The following is a 14,293-nucleotide window of genomic DNA, read 5'->3' as shown; positions in this document are numbered from 1 at the left end:
CACACACACACACACACACACACACACACACACACACCTCTTGCTCCTGGGGATAAATAAGACTGTGCCAGAAAGGATGGCCCCTATACTTCCCCCAGAGCCCCAGGGGCAGCTGAGATGTTTCAAAGAGCCACACACCTAAACAATCAATCTCATCTCTAGGTCACCAACTAGCATCACATCTAAAACACATCAGCTTCAAAAACCTAATTACATAACTTGGTAAAAGATTTTGTGTGAACAGATGGACAGGAAAGCCTAGGATCCTTCTGGGGGACCTGAGCCCACAGATGGAGGAGCAGAGGGGCAGGGAAGGAAGTCACTTCTGTGAATGACAACTTCGAAGACCTTCTCAAGAGATACCTGGAGGATCCACCCCTGGCAGAGGGTTGCTGTATGCACCTCATGAGTAACAAAGCAATAAAGTAATGTTTCTGTTTGTGTTTTTGCAGCAATAAACAGAAGTGAGTGAATAAAGACCATAGCAATTCTGTATGCTTTTTGTATGGAAGTACATATTTCAATAGTTGGGTTTTAGAGTTATCTGATGATTATTTCCCTTGCACACTGCTGGGGTAAGAAAAACCATACACCTGTCTGCCTTGTGTCCATTGTCAGGACGTGACTGGTGAAGAGTTCTCGAAATTAACGTGCATATATGTTATGTCTCAAGTTTACCTGTGAAAGCTTTAGTTCATAAGTTTGATTTAAATGAATATTTTACTTAGCATTCTCTTGTTTAGTAGAGCATTCCTGGCCAAAAGAAAACAAAATTAAAAACCCTGACAACTCCACGCTTGCAAACTGAATCTTCACTCTGGCTGGGTAAACTTCAAGAGCCTATTTATAATAAGAAAAAAAAAAAAAATTCATTCAGGTATAAACAGAATAGAATGCATTGGTATCTCGATATATTAAGCTCTAAGTGTACAGGGATGAAATGTCTCATTTCGTGCTTGCAAAATGACAGTTATGCCACTCCTACCTAATGCATTCAAAATACAGTGAATGTGGCTCTAAAAAGTGAAATTCAACAGTTGGCTTGTGACTCAAATGTGTATTTGTAACACAGTTATTTGAAAAATCTTCAGATTATTTTTACAAATGGAAAGAAAACCGGCATTGAGGTTTTGAAGCCATTTCTCTTGACCCATGATGTCAGGTGGGGGGGTCAGGAGGCGGGCGGTCACATCATCATCTCGTCACCACGTGTGCGTTCGCGCACCTGGGCAGCAGTTGGGGACTTGGATTTACCACCCACAGAAACTGCTAGGATCCGACAAGACTTTCTAGACCTGTACACATCTGCACACAAGACTGTCAAGAGCACACAGAAGAAGGCTCTACCACAACAGCCCCAGCAAATGAGGGCCTGGGTCAAACATGGCACCCTCTTTTCAGGAAAGGTATCCCTTCGTCTCACTTCAGGCTGTAAGACAGTCTTCTAAGAAGACCTGCAAGACTTTGGTGAGTCAAACACCCTCATAAAGCTGAGAAATACTACATTTACGTACTGATTCATATGGCTAATTAGCTGTCCTAGGTCTCTGAAACAAGGGTATGCTTATGATGACAAAAACTGACACTGAGGAGAGGAAAAACCACTTCTGTCCCGTCTGAAGAAGAATCTCCAACTCTGGGGGAGAAGACGCTATTCCAAATGCCTGCCTGTGGTTTGGTCCAAGACTCACTCCACAACAGGCAGAGCACCAGTAAGTGAGGAAGGAGGAAGAAAGGGGCTATATGTGTGCTGAGAGTAAATAAGCACGTATGTGCACAACTCGAGGGCCCTTCAAGCGCTGTGTCTGGGGAAAGGAAGCTCAATTTTAAGGTACACCCTTCTTGCATCGTCAAAAACATCACATCTCAGGATACTGGTGAGGTGAGAGATGTAACAGTACCCATGTAACACAGATGAGACACATGAACGCAGCTTACAGCTCACATGTGTGCACATCTGAATGTGTCTATAAGCTGCGTGCACACCCACAGATGGGAACACAGAGGGGACAGGGATGTGATAAAATATGCCAGTAATGGAAGTTTACTTTTCTGCTCCTTGCCCGGTCAATTTTAATTCCTTCTCCCTCCTAATTTTTAGGTAATCTCTGTAATTTTTCTGCTTCCCTGCGTTTCCTTTCCATTTTGTGATAAAATATCTGTGATTTCTGTTTCTACATTCTACTATTTAAGAAAGCAAGCTAAATCACATGTGCTGTTAGAAGAAAGCCTTTTTTAAAAAGAACACTCTGGCCACTCTGTCAGGAGACTCACTGAAAACACACCATTTATGAAATCAACCTGCTTGAAACTCTCTCAGGAGAACAAGAAAATCAGACTTGTGTCCTGAGATGACGTCCCTTCTACTGACAAGACTGCTGGCCTCACCTGGGAACAACGGATCCCATGATGCAACAAGGGCCTTTCGCAGCCGGGCCGAGGCACCTGCGCGCGTCAGGTTTCCTGAGACAGGTGTACGGATGGCAGGCGTCAGAGGACGCCACGGTTTTCAACACACGCTGCCTGAGCAATGGAAAATGCCCGTGACACAAACGGGATGGTCTGTCTCCACTGTAGTTGAAAAACCATCTGGCATTTTTCCTCATGGATACAGAAAAGTATTTAAATATTAAAATCTTGTCATTTTCATATCCTTATTAACATAAGCACAAACAGTCATTCATGCAAATTATCGGCACCAAAAGCTCAGGATCCCACTCGAGTTTTCCGGCAATGGAAGCCCTGCATGCAAGCTCTTCTGGAGCCCGGCCCTGACGTGCAGCCACACCTAGAGAACTTTTGTGGGTCTGGTAGTGCCAAGGAGGAGGCTTGCTTAAGCCCCAGAAGTAGTCTCTGTGATCATGATATGGCTGCCAGAGTTTATGAAAACATTTCAAGGAGTGGCCTTTAAAACTAACTCATAATATGATGATGAAGAGCCAAATGGTCTCTTTAATTCAAACCATGAAGAAAACTATAATAATCCCTCTTCATATTATTTTTGGAAAGATACAATAAGATGGAAATCACATATATAATAAAACATTTCTGACAAATTATTTTGGCTATCCTTTAAAAATATCTCTTGCTGTATAAACAGATGTTAATTCATCTTCATTTTTTTTTTGATAAATACCTTTTTAGGTTTGAATATATCACTGGCTGAGAGAATAAGGAAATATTCCCTATAGTAACTTTCCTCACCTTCTCTCCCAATAGAATTCCATTTTTAAGAAAATTATTTTGCAGTGCTCACACCCTTATTTGGTAAACTGCAGACTTGCATGATGGGAACAACAGTGGCACGAGAGAATTTAACGCATACAAAAATGGAATATCAAAGTTTTAGAAGAATATTTGTCCTCTGAAACAATGGCAAGGAACACTAAAAATAAACCCTTACCACCCTCCTCATCTTTAACCTGCCTTTATGTACAACACTACCCCCCACTCAAATTCTTGACTTTTTTCAGATACTAAGAACTCGCAGGAACAAAGGACTTTAGCTAATTTTTAGGTGAACTTTGTTTTTTGTTCCCTCCCCTTATAGGTTTTAAGGTAACACTCACGAGGAAAAACCTTATTTTTCCAGCTGAAATAACTTTCCTTTATCTTCCCTTTCCAGTTCATCAAAACATACTCTCAGTAGTAGGAAGGAGAACTGACTCAAGCAGAATATCAAGAATCCAACCCTGTTGATTTGGCAGAGATTTACTGAGCGAAGCCCAGGCACTGGGCCCTGGGGTCAGGCGGCAGTGGGCTTGGGCCCACAGCTGTACTCCTCTTGGCATGCCTTGCTCTCCCCTGATGTAGACCTTGAACAGGAGCCCAGGCGGAGTGAGGCAGAGCAGAAAGCAGACTGGCCCGGGGTCCACCTGTGGAACAAAGGCCCATTCCTCTGCTGTTTCAGAACGTTAATGGACAGGTACACTCCTTGTGGGCCCAGGGGTGACACGAAAATTGGTGTATGTGCAGTTCTGAAAAAGTATGTTCCCACAATGGATCCATTACTGGACTTGCATCATATGGTGAACAAATGAGTGATTTATTTAAACCCAAACCATCTGTACCTGGAATGTTCATCTGCAGAGGCCTGACGAGGTCCGGGTGCCTCAGTGGGTTCCCAGAGTACACAAACCACTCCTTGACAGTGGGGCAGGTGCTGGTGACATCTGGGTAAAGACAGCAGGATCAATAGATGCGCAGGACCACCAACGCTCATCACCAGGCTAACACGGTGACAGACCCAGCTCCACGGGGGGCCAATTTCAAGGTGGTGAATACAGATGAGTTCTCACATCCAAGGCACTAAGAGGGACCTCAGGCATCCAACAGTCCGATCCCTATCCTCTGATCTCACTTCAACAAGAACAATAACCTCTGGGATGGGGGAGATGGCAGCATAACCCGGTCAGTAAACAATAATGGGGGGCAGAGATCACCACCTAGATGGTTCCTACAACGTCCTTCCTCCTGGGCTCTCACACTGCTCCACACAACATTTAGGGAAAACTGGGAGTAGGACAGTCCTTTCCAGTCTTTAATTCACTGTTTTGTGTAACTATCAAGACTATTATTACATTAGACAATTCAAAAAGCTAGTAGGAATAATCTAGAACAAAGGCATTTCTGTATGTTGGATTGTTAATTGCTATTAAAAATTCAGTTTCTCTTCCATTCTAGCTACTCAGTGAGCAAAGGTGGAAGGTGGCTTTCCTACTCAACATGCTCACCTAGCTTGGGGTCACCAGGCTGCTGTCTCTCCAGCACCCAAACCTCCTGCCTCCCCTCCCCCAGGGCACTCAAGACCACCCCAGGCCCTTTGCGACCTGGCTCCCTACCCGACATGGGCCCAGCCCTGCTTAGACCATCTTCAGACTCACCCCATCCAAGGCATTTTCCACGTAAATACGAGCTTTTGGGTTTTTGCTGTCTTACAATGAAAATCTGACCAGGCTGCTGGTCCTAACTTAAGAGCCCGCAACAGCAGCCCACCGTGCCAGCGTCAGAGTGCAGACCTGGGAGCATGCCGAGCTCCCCCGCTCCCACCCCACTGCACGCTGCTTGCCCCAGCACCCTCTCCTAGACCCACACACAGTGACTGCAGGGCCCCTGAGTCTCGCCTCGCCAGTCCCCAGGATGTGCGCTGTTGGGCTGGGTCCCCAGGGAACCCGGCTCTGGCTCCCATCCTGCTCCTCGGCTGGAGTACCTCGCATCCTCAAACTCACCATGCCTTTTCTCATCTCCTCGGTCCAGACCCCCTTCCCTGCACGCACTCCAGGCCCGCTTCCCTCCGTGCCCGGGCTCCCATGCTGTCCACTGCAGCACCGCACACGCTCACCTGCTCCCCTCATCGCCGGCACCACACACGCTTACTTGCTCCCCTCACTGCCCGCCTGACTGAGTTCCTGATACCAGAACTGAGACCTCTTCATAGTCTCAGTCCCTAGCATGAGGCCCAGGGCAGACACCTGTTAACTCCAAGTTTAATGAACACATTCAGCTTCACCTAAATTTCAAACACAAAAAAAGAAAAAAAATAGAAAATTCTGAGAAGTATTCTTATAGTTGTTAAAAACAACCACCACCACCACTCTCTATGTAATCCTCTTGGCCTAGGTATTCATTACACTAAACACCAGTCAACTGGGTGAATGGTGTTTCAAGTTGCTGTTTCTGAAAGGAGAGCATTCTCTCCTGCCCAAAGACCGACCTCACTAGGTTCGGTATCTCACGGATGAGAGCTCTCCACCAGTCGGCCAGCTGCCTCCTTAGGAAATCACTGACACATTTACAAAACCGCATTTTATACCATCTTTCAACTGAAACTGTTCTAAACCTCTACACCCTGGGGCCTGGGGTTGACTTCTCAGAGCTTTAGTTCTGAATAATGTTAAGAAGAAGGCACTGCTACCATTTATTAGACAATACCGGGTAGATTTCCTACGAAGACCTAGAGCAGTCAGTTTTTGGACAAATATTCCAAAGGCAATGCCACGCACTACTCAGTTATTCAGCTACAACCTAGAAAGAAAGAGCTGCCCACTGAGACCAGCTCACCAGGATCTACAAACCCCGCTTCTGCGCAAGGGACACACCAGGCTGAAGACTAGCACGGACACCAACTTCCCCCTTCTCCAAAATTTACATCAGCACAGATAGCAAATTCCTTCTTTTCTCCATAATTTAGACCAGTGAGGTTAAGTTAAGTCCATATTAACTACAGTTTCTCCTAATTAACAAAAGACCAAAAGCTTTTGCTTTTAAGGTGACTGACTTAATTCCAATGAGTTTCAAGGACCACACAACACAGTCACAGAACAAGAGTGCACCTGCTGCTTAAAATGCAGTACCTAATAGCTACTGACCAACAGAGGCTTGAATATGAAAACCTGTAATTTTTATCACATAAGAAATCAACTAACTAGCCAGAGGATGAAAGGTAAAACAGACCTGCTGACTGGAATTTTTACTCCCTAAATGGAATTTTATCTGAACTGATGGGTAAGGATGCAGGAAATGAGAGAGATATGAAAGATGAGTATTTTCTCGGAGGTGCAGGGCAGGTAAAGGTGCTAGGTCAATATGCAGGGTCTGCAGGTTCTCTGGCACTCTGCCCTCCCCCTTGTGAGCTGCTGGGCAACAGGGGCACCCTCGGTGTGCCCTCACTTCCTTCCTCTGCCACGGGAGGGTAAAAGGGCAGTGCACAGTGGCTAGAAAACATGTGAACATTTACAAAGAATAAGTTTCATAGTCTGGATAATGACTTTTCCAAATCCAAATATTCAGATGGCAGCATTTTCACTTTTAATCCAAATTACCACTCCTACAGACACAAACTTCCCAGTCCTTCAAAACCCAGAGCTAGCTGCAAAGTGTTACCTGAGATCCTCTTAAAATAAACAGATATTGCTGAAAAATCCTAGAGTTTGGCCTATTCTCTGGGGTACCACATAATTTCAGAAGTTTTTCTATAAAACTCCTTAAAGAAAACAGAGGCAATAAACTCTTGGACATTGGTCTGAGCAATATTGTTTTTGGATTTATCTCCTGAGGCAACAAAAGCAAAGGCAAAAGAAGCAAAAATAAACTATTGGGACGTCATCAAACTAAAAAGCTTCTGCCCGGGGCACCTGGGTGGCTCTGTTGGTCAAAGCTCCTGCCTTCAGCTCAGGTCATGATCCTGGGGTCCCAGGATCGAGCCCCACATTAGGATCCCTGCTCAGCAAGGAGTCTGCTTCTCCCTCTGCCCCTCCCCCCGCTCATGCTCTCTCTCGCTCTTGCTCTCTCTCTCAAATAAATAAATGAATAAAGCTTTAAATAAATAAACAAAAAGCTTCTGCCCAGTGAAGGAAATCATCAAAAAACCAAAAGGTAACCTAGTGAATGGAAGAAGATATTTGCAAATGACATATCCAATAAGGGATTAGTATCCAAAATATATAAAGAACTTTTACAACTCAACACCAAAAAAACCAAGCAATCTGATTAAAAAATGGGCACAGGACCTGAACACATTTCTCCAAAGAAGACACCCAGATGGCCAACAGACACTGAAGATGCTCAACATCACTCATCATCAGGGACATGCAAATCAAAACCACAGTGAGATACCACCTCACACCTGTCAGAATGGCTAAAATTAACAACACACAAAACAACAGCTGTTGGGAGGATATGGAGAAAGGGGAAGCCTCATGCACTGCTGGTGGGAATGCAAGCTGGTGCAGCCACCATGGAAAACAGCATGGAGGTTCCTCACAAAATTAAAAATAGAACTACCACACGAACATTTCTGGGCATTTATCTGAAGAAAATGAAAACACAAATTTGAAAAGATATATGCACCCCTATGTTTGGTGCAGCATAATTTACAATAGCCAAGATATGGAAACAGCCCAAGTATCCATCGACTGATAGATGGATAAAGAGCTGACACACACACACACACAGGAATATCAGTCAGCCATAAAAAAGAATGAAATTTTGCAACAACATGGATGGACCTCGAGGGTCTTACGCTAAGTGAAATAAGCCAGACAAATACCATATATTTTCACTTACATGCGGAATCTAAAAAACAAAACAAATGAACAAACAGAAACATACTCATAAATACAAAGAAGAAAGTGCTGGTTGCCAGAGACAAGGGGGGTGGGACAATGGATGAAAATAGGGGAAGGCAGGGTGCCTGGGTGGCTCAGTCGTTAAGCGTCTGCCTTCGGCTCAGGTCATGGTCCCAGGGTCCTGGGATCGAGCCCTGCATCGGGCTCCCTGCTTAGCGGGGAGCCTGCTTCTCTCTCCCCCACTCCCCGTGCTTGTGTTCCCTCTCTCGCTGTGTCTCTCTCTGTCAAATAAATAAAATCTTAAAAAAAAAAATTAAAAATAAAACTGCCTAAATAGGAAAAACAAAATTTCAAAGGTTTTAACCTAGCATGAACTTGGAAACTATAGCAGAAATGTTTACAACAATTTGGTTCATCTGAATTAGAATGAAATAATCTTAAATGCCTAAAAATCAAGAAAAAGAAAAGAGGAAAATGGAGTTTGGCAATTCCTAAAAGAAAAGGCTGATTTTCTCAAACTTTCAAGATGCTAGGCTCTACGTTCAAAGGAGTAAGGAACTTGAGAAAAGTTCTTTGCTAGTTTAACTCCCTTCAAGCTGTAACATTTTATATGGAAAACAGAAAAATGACATAATCAAACTTGGTCTTCTGCTATTCCCAAAGGATGGACACACTGATCCACTCTGTACAATCTTCTATATGTAACGAAGACATGTTCCCCGGGAGCAAAGTTGGGAAACTGTGCACACTTGCAGCCCCTCCCCCAAGAAAACTCCACCTAGCTCACGCTGACCACTCTCACTTGGCCTGGAGGGGCTGGCAGGGTCTGTGGGCGCGCGCTCAGGGCATGCAAGGGGAGAGTGAGAAGTCGTCAATTACAACCGCTCAGTTGCTGGGATTTTTAAGTTTAATAAACCATCCCTCAGGCTTTTAAAGAAAAATATTTGTCCTTATGGTTTTGTAAGATTTTTATATGGCTGGTTTAATCTGTATTTACATGTGGCGTTAGTCCTGAAAAAAATTAAAAAACTCCTCACACGTATGTTTTTCTATCAGCGTATCTAGGATTTTAATGCGCTGATGGCCTGCAGGCACTCTGTGAAGGCACCACCCAACTGGACTGCAACGCACGCAATCACAAGACCACCAGTCTCATCCAGCTGTGTGAGGTTCCCAGAATGTCACTGAGGGAACAGGCGGGCGGGATGGCAGGACAAGAGCACAACCTGGCCCAGCTGCGGACGGCTGCCTGTGAGCACCGGCTCTTCCCCAGCCCTGCTGACTGCACCGACATAAAGGAGGAGAGCAGGATCAACTTCGGCATCTTCCCAGCTTTCTTCTATTTCCTAAAATGTACCAGGCTTCACAGTGACACAGTGAGCTAAGACTTTCATGAGGAGACAGAGTTAGGATCTGAAGTAAAGGAAGAACTGTTGTGAAGGCAAGGTGCGCTGAGGGGGGATGACTGGAGGGATTCTCCCCTCATTGGGCTGTGACGCCACCCAGCCATCGAAACGGCACACATCCCTCTAGACAAGAGGCAGGTGGGAGTGCTGCCAGCCAACCAGTCCAACAGCATCAGACGAGCTCTCCAACGTGCACCCGTAACGAGGGGCTCTGAAGCACCAGTGGATCAGGCCAGTGCCGGTGCCTTCTGGCTCAGACCTCCAGTGTCTACAGCTGTCCAAGTGTAAGAGCCTGGCTCTAGGGCTCAGGGTCTACACCCGCGGAGTTAAAGACACCTTTGGTTCTAAAAAAACCTCACTCTAAACAAGTTGTTCCCACTTGTCAGTCAGGCTGGGCTCGGAGGAGGCTGCTCACCTCTCAGGACTTGACAGATCATCGCGCTTCCTCCTGCATCTGCAATTCAACTGTTACAGTTACCCTTTCCTGAGGAAAGCTTTGCTAAATGGAGATACTACTGAAAGGCTGATCTTCTAAACATATACTCAAAAACATGTATCGATCACCTAATTTACACCAAGAATCTGCTGATGCCACCCGACCAATCTCTGCTAGCTCAGCTGACAGCCAGTGGGGACAACAGACATCAAACAATCACATAAACAAACTGTGATAAGCTATGAATGAAAAGCACATGCTTCTTTCAGAGAAGAATTGACTTTTGATGAAGAAATACAGAGGAAGGAGTTAGTTTGGGGGGAGTTAGCTTTTAAGTTCATAAGGGACAAATAGAATTGATCAGAAGAATGGCCTGAGCCAGAAAAAATAGAAGTTGTATTTGTCAACATGGACACAGTTTCTAGAGCAATGCAAGTAAATGGGACCACTTGGGTGTAAAAAGGCCAAACCCGGTGTAAGGGCCTCCCACACATGGGGGATGGTTGGCAGAGAGCAGGGGCTGGAGCAGGGGCGGAGTAGGGTGGGAGATGGCCGAGATGGGGGCAGAGCTGCCTGACCAGTCTTCCCACTGACACCTCTATTTCTGGACAAATTTCTGTAGCCACCATATTCTTGAGTTGGACAGAGGCACTATGCAGACTGCAGCGTAGGGAGCGAGAGCCCTACCAGAACAAGAAAGTCTCTGAGACAAGCAGACAGAGTCTGCAGATCAAGACTGTGACAACAATCAAGGGACTGTGGCACAGAACACCAAAGCTGGCACTGTGCAGAAAGGAGCTTCCAAAATCTGCACAGAGGTGCCCTTGAGGTCCTAGTTGAGGACTGAGCTCTAACATGTCCAGGGCAAAACTCAGGGAGGCTGGACAGGACAACTACAGACCAGCCCCACCGAGCAACCAGCTGACCCTACAGAGCTCCACAACATCAGAGTCCTACCAGCCAACGTGCAGAGACCCTCATTAGACACCTAGCACTCAGGGCACAGCGCAGGAAGGCCAAGCCTCAGGAGCAGGGCCATTCCAGCTCTAGAGTGAAAGTCTTCTCAGACCGAGCCTAATAAAGCTTAAGGCAAGCCCTGAAAGGATCTGGTAAATTTAAGTGCCTGACAGAACACAAGTCAATACCCTTCACAGATCCAAAATCTTCTAGGCTACAATCAAAACACAGTGGACATGAAAATAAGCAGAAATACTTAAGGATCATAAGCAGAAACACATGGCCCCCTTACAAGGAGAAAAAGTCAATCAACAGACACAGGCCCAGAAATGATGGAGCTGATGGAATTAGTGGACAAGGACTTGAAAACAGGTACTGTGCATAAATTTAAGGATTTAAAGGCAAACATGAAGATGGGGGCGGGGGATGGAAGATTAAAAAACTAACAGCTGAAAAATGCAATATCTGAAATGAACATTTCACTGGATGGGTTAATAGCAGATTAGATGTTGAAATAAGAGCAACAGGAACTATCCAAACTGAAGCACAGAGAAAAGAGGCTTTTTTAAAAGCAAGCCGGGGAGCATAATGGGCACCATGAGCAATAAATCAAGCATGGAACTGGGAGGCCCAGAGTGAGAGGGGAAAGCAATAGAGAGAGGAGACAATGTTTGATGAAATAAAATTCACTTTTTCCCCAAATTTGATAGGAAGTATATATTCATTGGTCCAAGAAGCTCAGGAATCCCAAGCAGAATAAACACTGAGTATATCACTCCAAAGCTCAGCTTAGACAAATTACTAAAAACCAGTGCGCAAGAGAAAAACCTTATGGACAGCCGGAGGGAAAAAACACTTGTTACGGATGGGGAACAACAGTAAGAAGGACCACGGTCACCACGTGACAGCCAATACAAGCTAGAGACAACATAACAACATCTTGACAGTGCTGAACAAAAAATAAAAATACCTAAAATTCTATATACAGCAAAATTACACTTCTGAAATAAAGATATTTTCAGGGAAAAAAAATCAGGAAATAAAATGAGCACCATAAAAAATGTAAAAGCAAGTTCTCTAAATGAAGAAAGGTGATACCAAAGGACAACTGGATCTACACAAAGAAATGGAGAGCACCAGCAATGGTGCACTTCAAAGACTTCTCTTTTGTAAACTCCTCTAAAAGGCAGCTGACTGGTTAAATTAATGGTTGGAAAATGACAGCCAATGGGCCATGTCTGACTTGCTTGTGATATACAGTCTGAAAGCTATAATGCTTTTCACATTATTTTAAATGATTAGAAAATTATCAAAAGAATATTCTGTGACACAGGAAGATTATATAAAATTCATGGGAATTGTGACATGGGAAAAGGAAATCAGGCTTTACTGAGACACAGCCTCGCTCCTGTGATAGACACAGACATGTCCACACTGCAGCAGGAGAGTGTGCTTGTTATACAGACTACAGGGGCCCTCAAAGCCTAAAATATTTGTTATCATCTGGCCCTTCACAGAAAAAGTTTGCCAGCCCCAGGTTTAAAGTAAAAATAAGAATCCTATTATGGGATTTAAAACATATGCATAATATCAAAAGATTACACATATGTAACATTCTTGACATGACCAAACATGTATGTAACATTTTTGCAAAAACCAAGGTACAGAGATCGAGGACAAACTAGTAGGGAACAGGGGACAGGGCCGGAGGGCAGGACACAAAGGGGCAGCATGAGAGAGCTCCTTCATAGGGATGGACCAATTCTGTATCTTGACATCGAATAGAATACATAAAACTATACACAGACACATAAATAAATGAGTGAATGTAGAAAATGATGAAGCTGATTAAGAGCCGTAATCTAGTTAATAAAACTGCACTAATGTGAATTTATGGCTCTGACACTGTACTTTATTACCCAAAACGTCGTTTGTGCGGGGGCCTGGGGCAAGGGTACAGGAAAGCCTATGGACTGTTTTTGCAACTCCCATGACTGTGTAATTCCTTCAAAATTAAAAATTTAAAAAATACACAACAATAGCAAAAATGATGGGAAAATGAAAGTTCGCAGCTACAATGCATCACACACAATGCGGTTATAATACTATTTGAAGGCAAATTGTGGTAACTTAAAGATGTACATTACTGGGCACCTGGGTGGCTCAGTCGTTAAGCGTCTGCCTTCGGCTCAGGTCATGATCCCGGAGTCCCAGCATCGAGTCCCACATCGGGCTCCCTGCTTGGCGGGAAGCCTGCTTCTCCCTCTCCCACTCCCCCTGCTTGTGTTCCTGCTCTCGCTCTCTCTCTCTCTGTCAAATAAATAAAAAATTAAAAAAAAAAATACTCTATGATCTGGCTTTAAAAAAAAAAAAAGATTACATTATTAACCCTCAAGGAACCACTAAAAAAAAAACAACACAGGTTAATCTAATAATCCAAAAGAGGACATAAAACAAAATACTAAGAATTATTCAGTTAGTCCAAAAGAAATCAGAAAAGGAGAAAATAAGGGAAAAAAACAGAGCAAAGGGCAAAATGAAAGACTTAAACCCAATCATGTCAATAATTACATTGAATGTAAGGGATCTAAAGACTAATTAAAAGAAAGATTATCAGGGGCGCCTTGGTGGCTCAGCTGGTTAAGAGTCTACGACTCTTGATCTCAGCTCAGGTCTTGATCTCAGGGTAGTGAGTTCAAGCCCCACACTGGGGGCTTGGGAAAAATAATTAAATAATTAAATAAAAGAAAAAAATAAAAGAAAGATGGTCAAACTGGATACGCTGCTTAAAAGAGATGTACATTAAGTATAAAGAAATAGTTAAAAGTAAAAGGACAGAAAAAAGATACACAATGCAAACACTAATCTTAAGAAAACTGGAGTGCATACGTTAGTGTCAGACAAAGCCCACTTCAAGACGAGGACTATCACCAGATTTTTTTTTTAAAGGGAAATTTCATAATATTAAAAGGGTCAATTCATTAAGAAACAGAACAATTCTCAGTGTATATGCACCTAACAGTGGAACTTCAAAAATATCTGAAGCAAAAACTAACAGAACTGAGGGAATAAATAAAAACATCCACAAGAGCACCTGCAGACTTAACACACTTCTCTCAAGAACTAATTACAAGTCAAAAGGAAACGGGGAGAAGACTTGAACAGCCCTGTCAACCCCACTGCCACGTTAGAACATCATTTTCAAGGACACACGGATCATAAGCTAAGCCAAGCAAGCAACGCAAATATGCCTCATTACCACCACCACAAGTAAACCAGCAACAGCAGCATTTTACGTTCACATCCTAAAAATGTAAACTTCATGGAGAAAGCCAAAAAACGGAAAAAGAAGAGAGTAAAGATCAATTGTGAAGACAAGTTCAATTTGAGTAATTATTCCTGTTATTGTGGTTAAGTAATCAAGTTAC

The 14,293-nt window shown here is 43.8% G+C and overlaps 1 protein-coding gene across 5 annotated transcripts in view; it reads right to left on the bottom strand.

The window, feature by feature from the left end:
- Nucleotides 1-18: 18 nt before the first annotated feature.
- Nucleotides 19-14,293, bottom strand: part of FAM120B (family with sequence similarity 120 member B) — a 35,271-nt gene continuing 20,996 nt past the window's right edge. For 3 of the 5 annotated variants that reach the window (XR_014148089.1, XR_014148087.1, XR_014148088.1), the window contains 3 exons: nt 4,071-4,172; nt 3,570-3,875; nt 19-2,601 (listed from right to left, as the gene is read on the bottom strand). Coding sequence is in view for 1 of the 5 variants with exons in the window: in XM_081829343.1 (XP_081685469.1) it covers nt 3,712-3,875; nt 4,071-4,172 (266 nt within the window). In the remaining 4 variants the exon portion in view is untranslated. Of the gene's footprint in view, nt 2,602-3,238; nt 3,876-4,070; nt 4,173-14,293 lie in introns of those variants that run through there. The other 2 variants (XR_014148090.1, XM_081829343.1) reach the window with 2 other exon arrangements.

Source organism: Leptonychotes weddellii, chromosome 8 (assembly GCF_054177405.1).
Source record: "Leptonychotes weddellii isolate Sample4059 chromosome 8, ASM5417740v2, whole genome shotgun sequence".
In the NCBI taxonomy this organism is placed as follows: domain Eukaryota; kingdom Metazoa; phylum Chordata; class Mammalia; order Carnivora; family Phocidae; genus Leptonychotes; species Leptonychotes weddellii.
The sequence above is the reverse complement of the archived record's forward strand: the minus strand, read 5'-3'. Positions and strand labels throughout refer to the sequence as shown.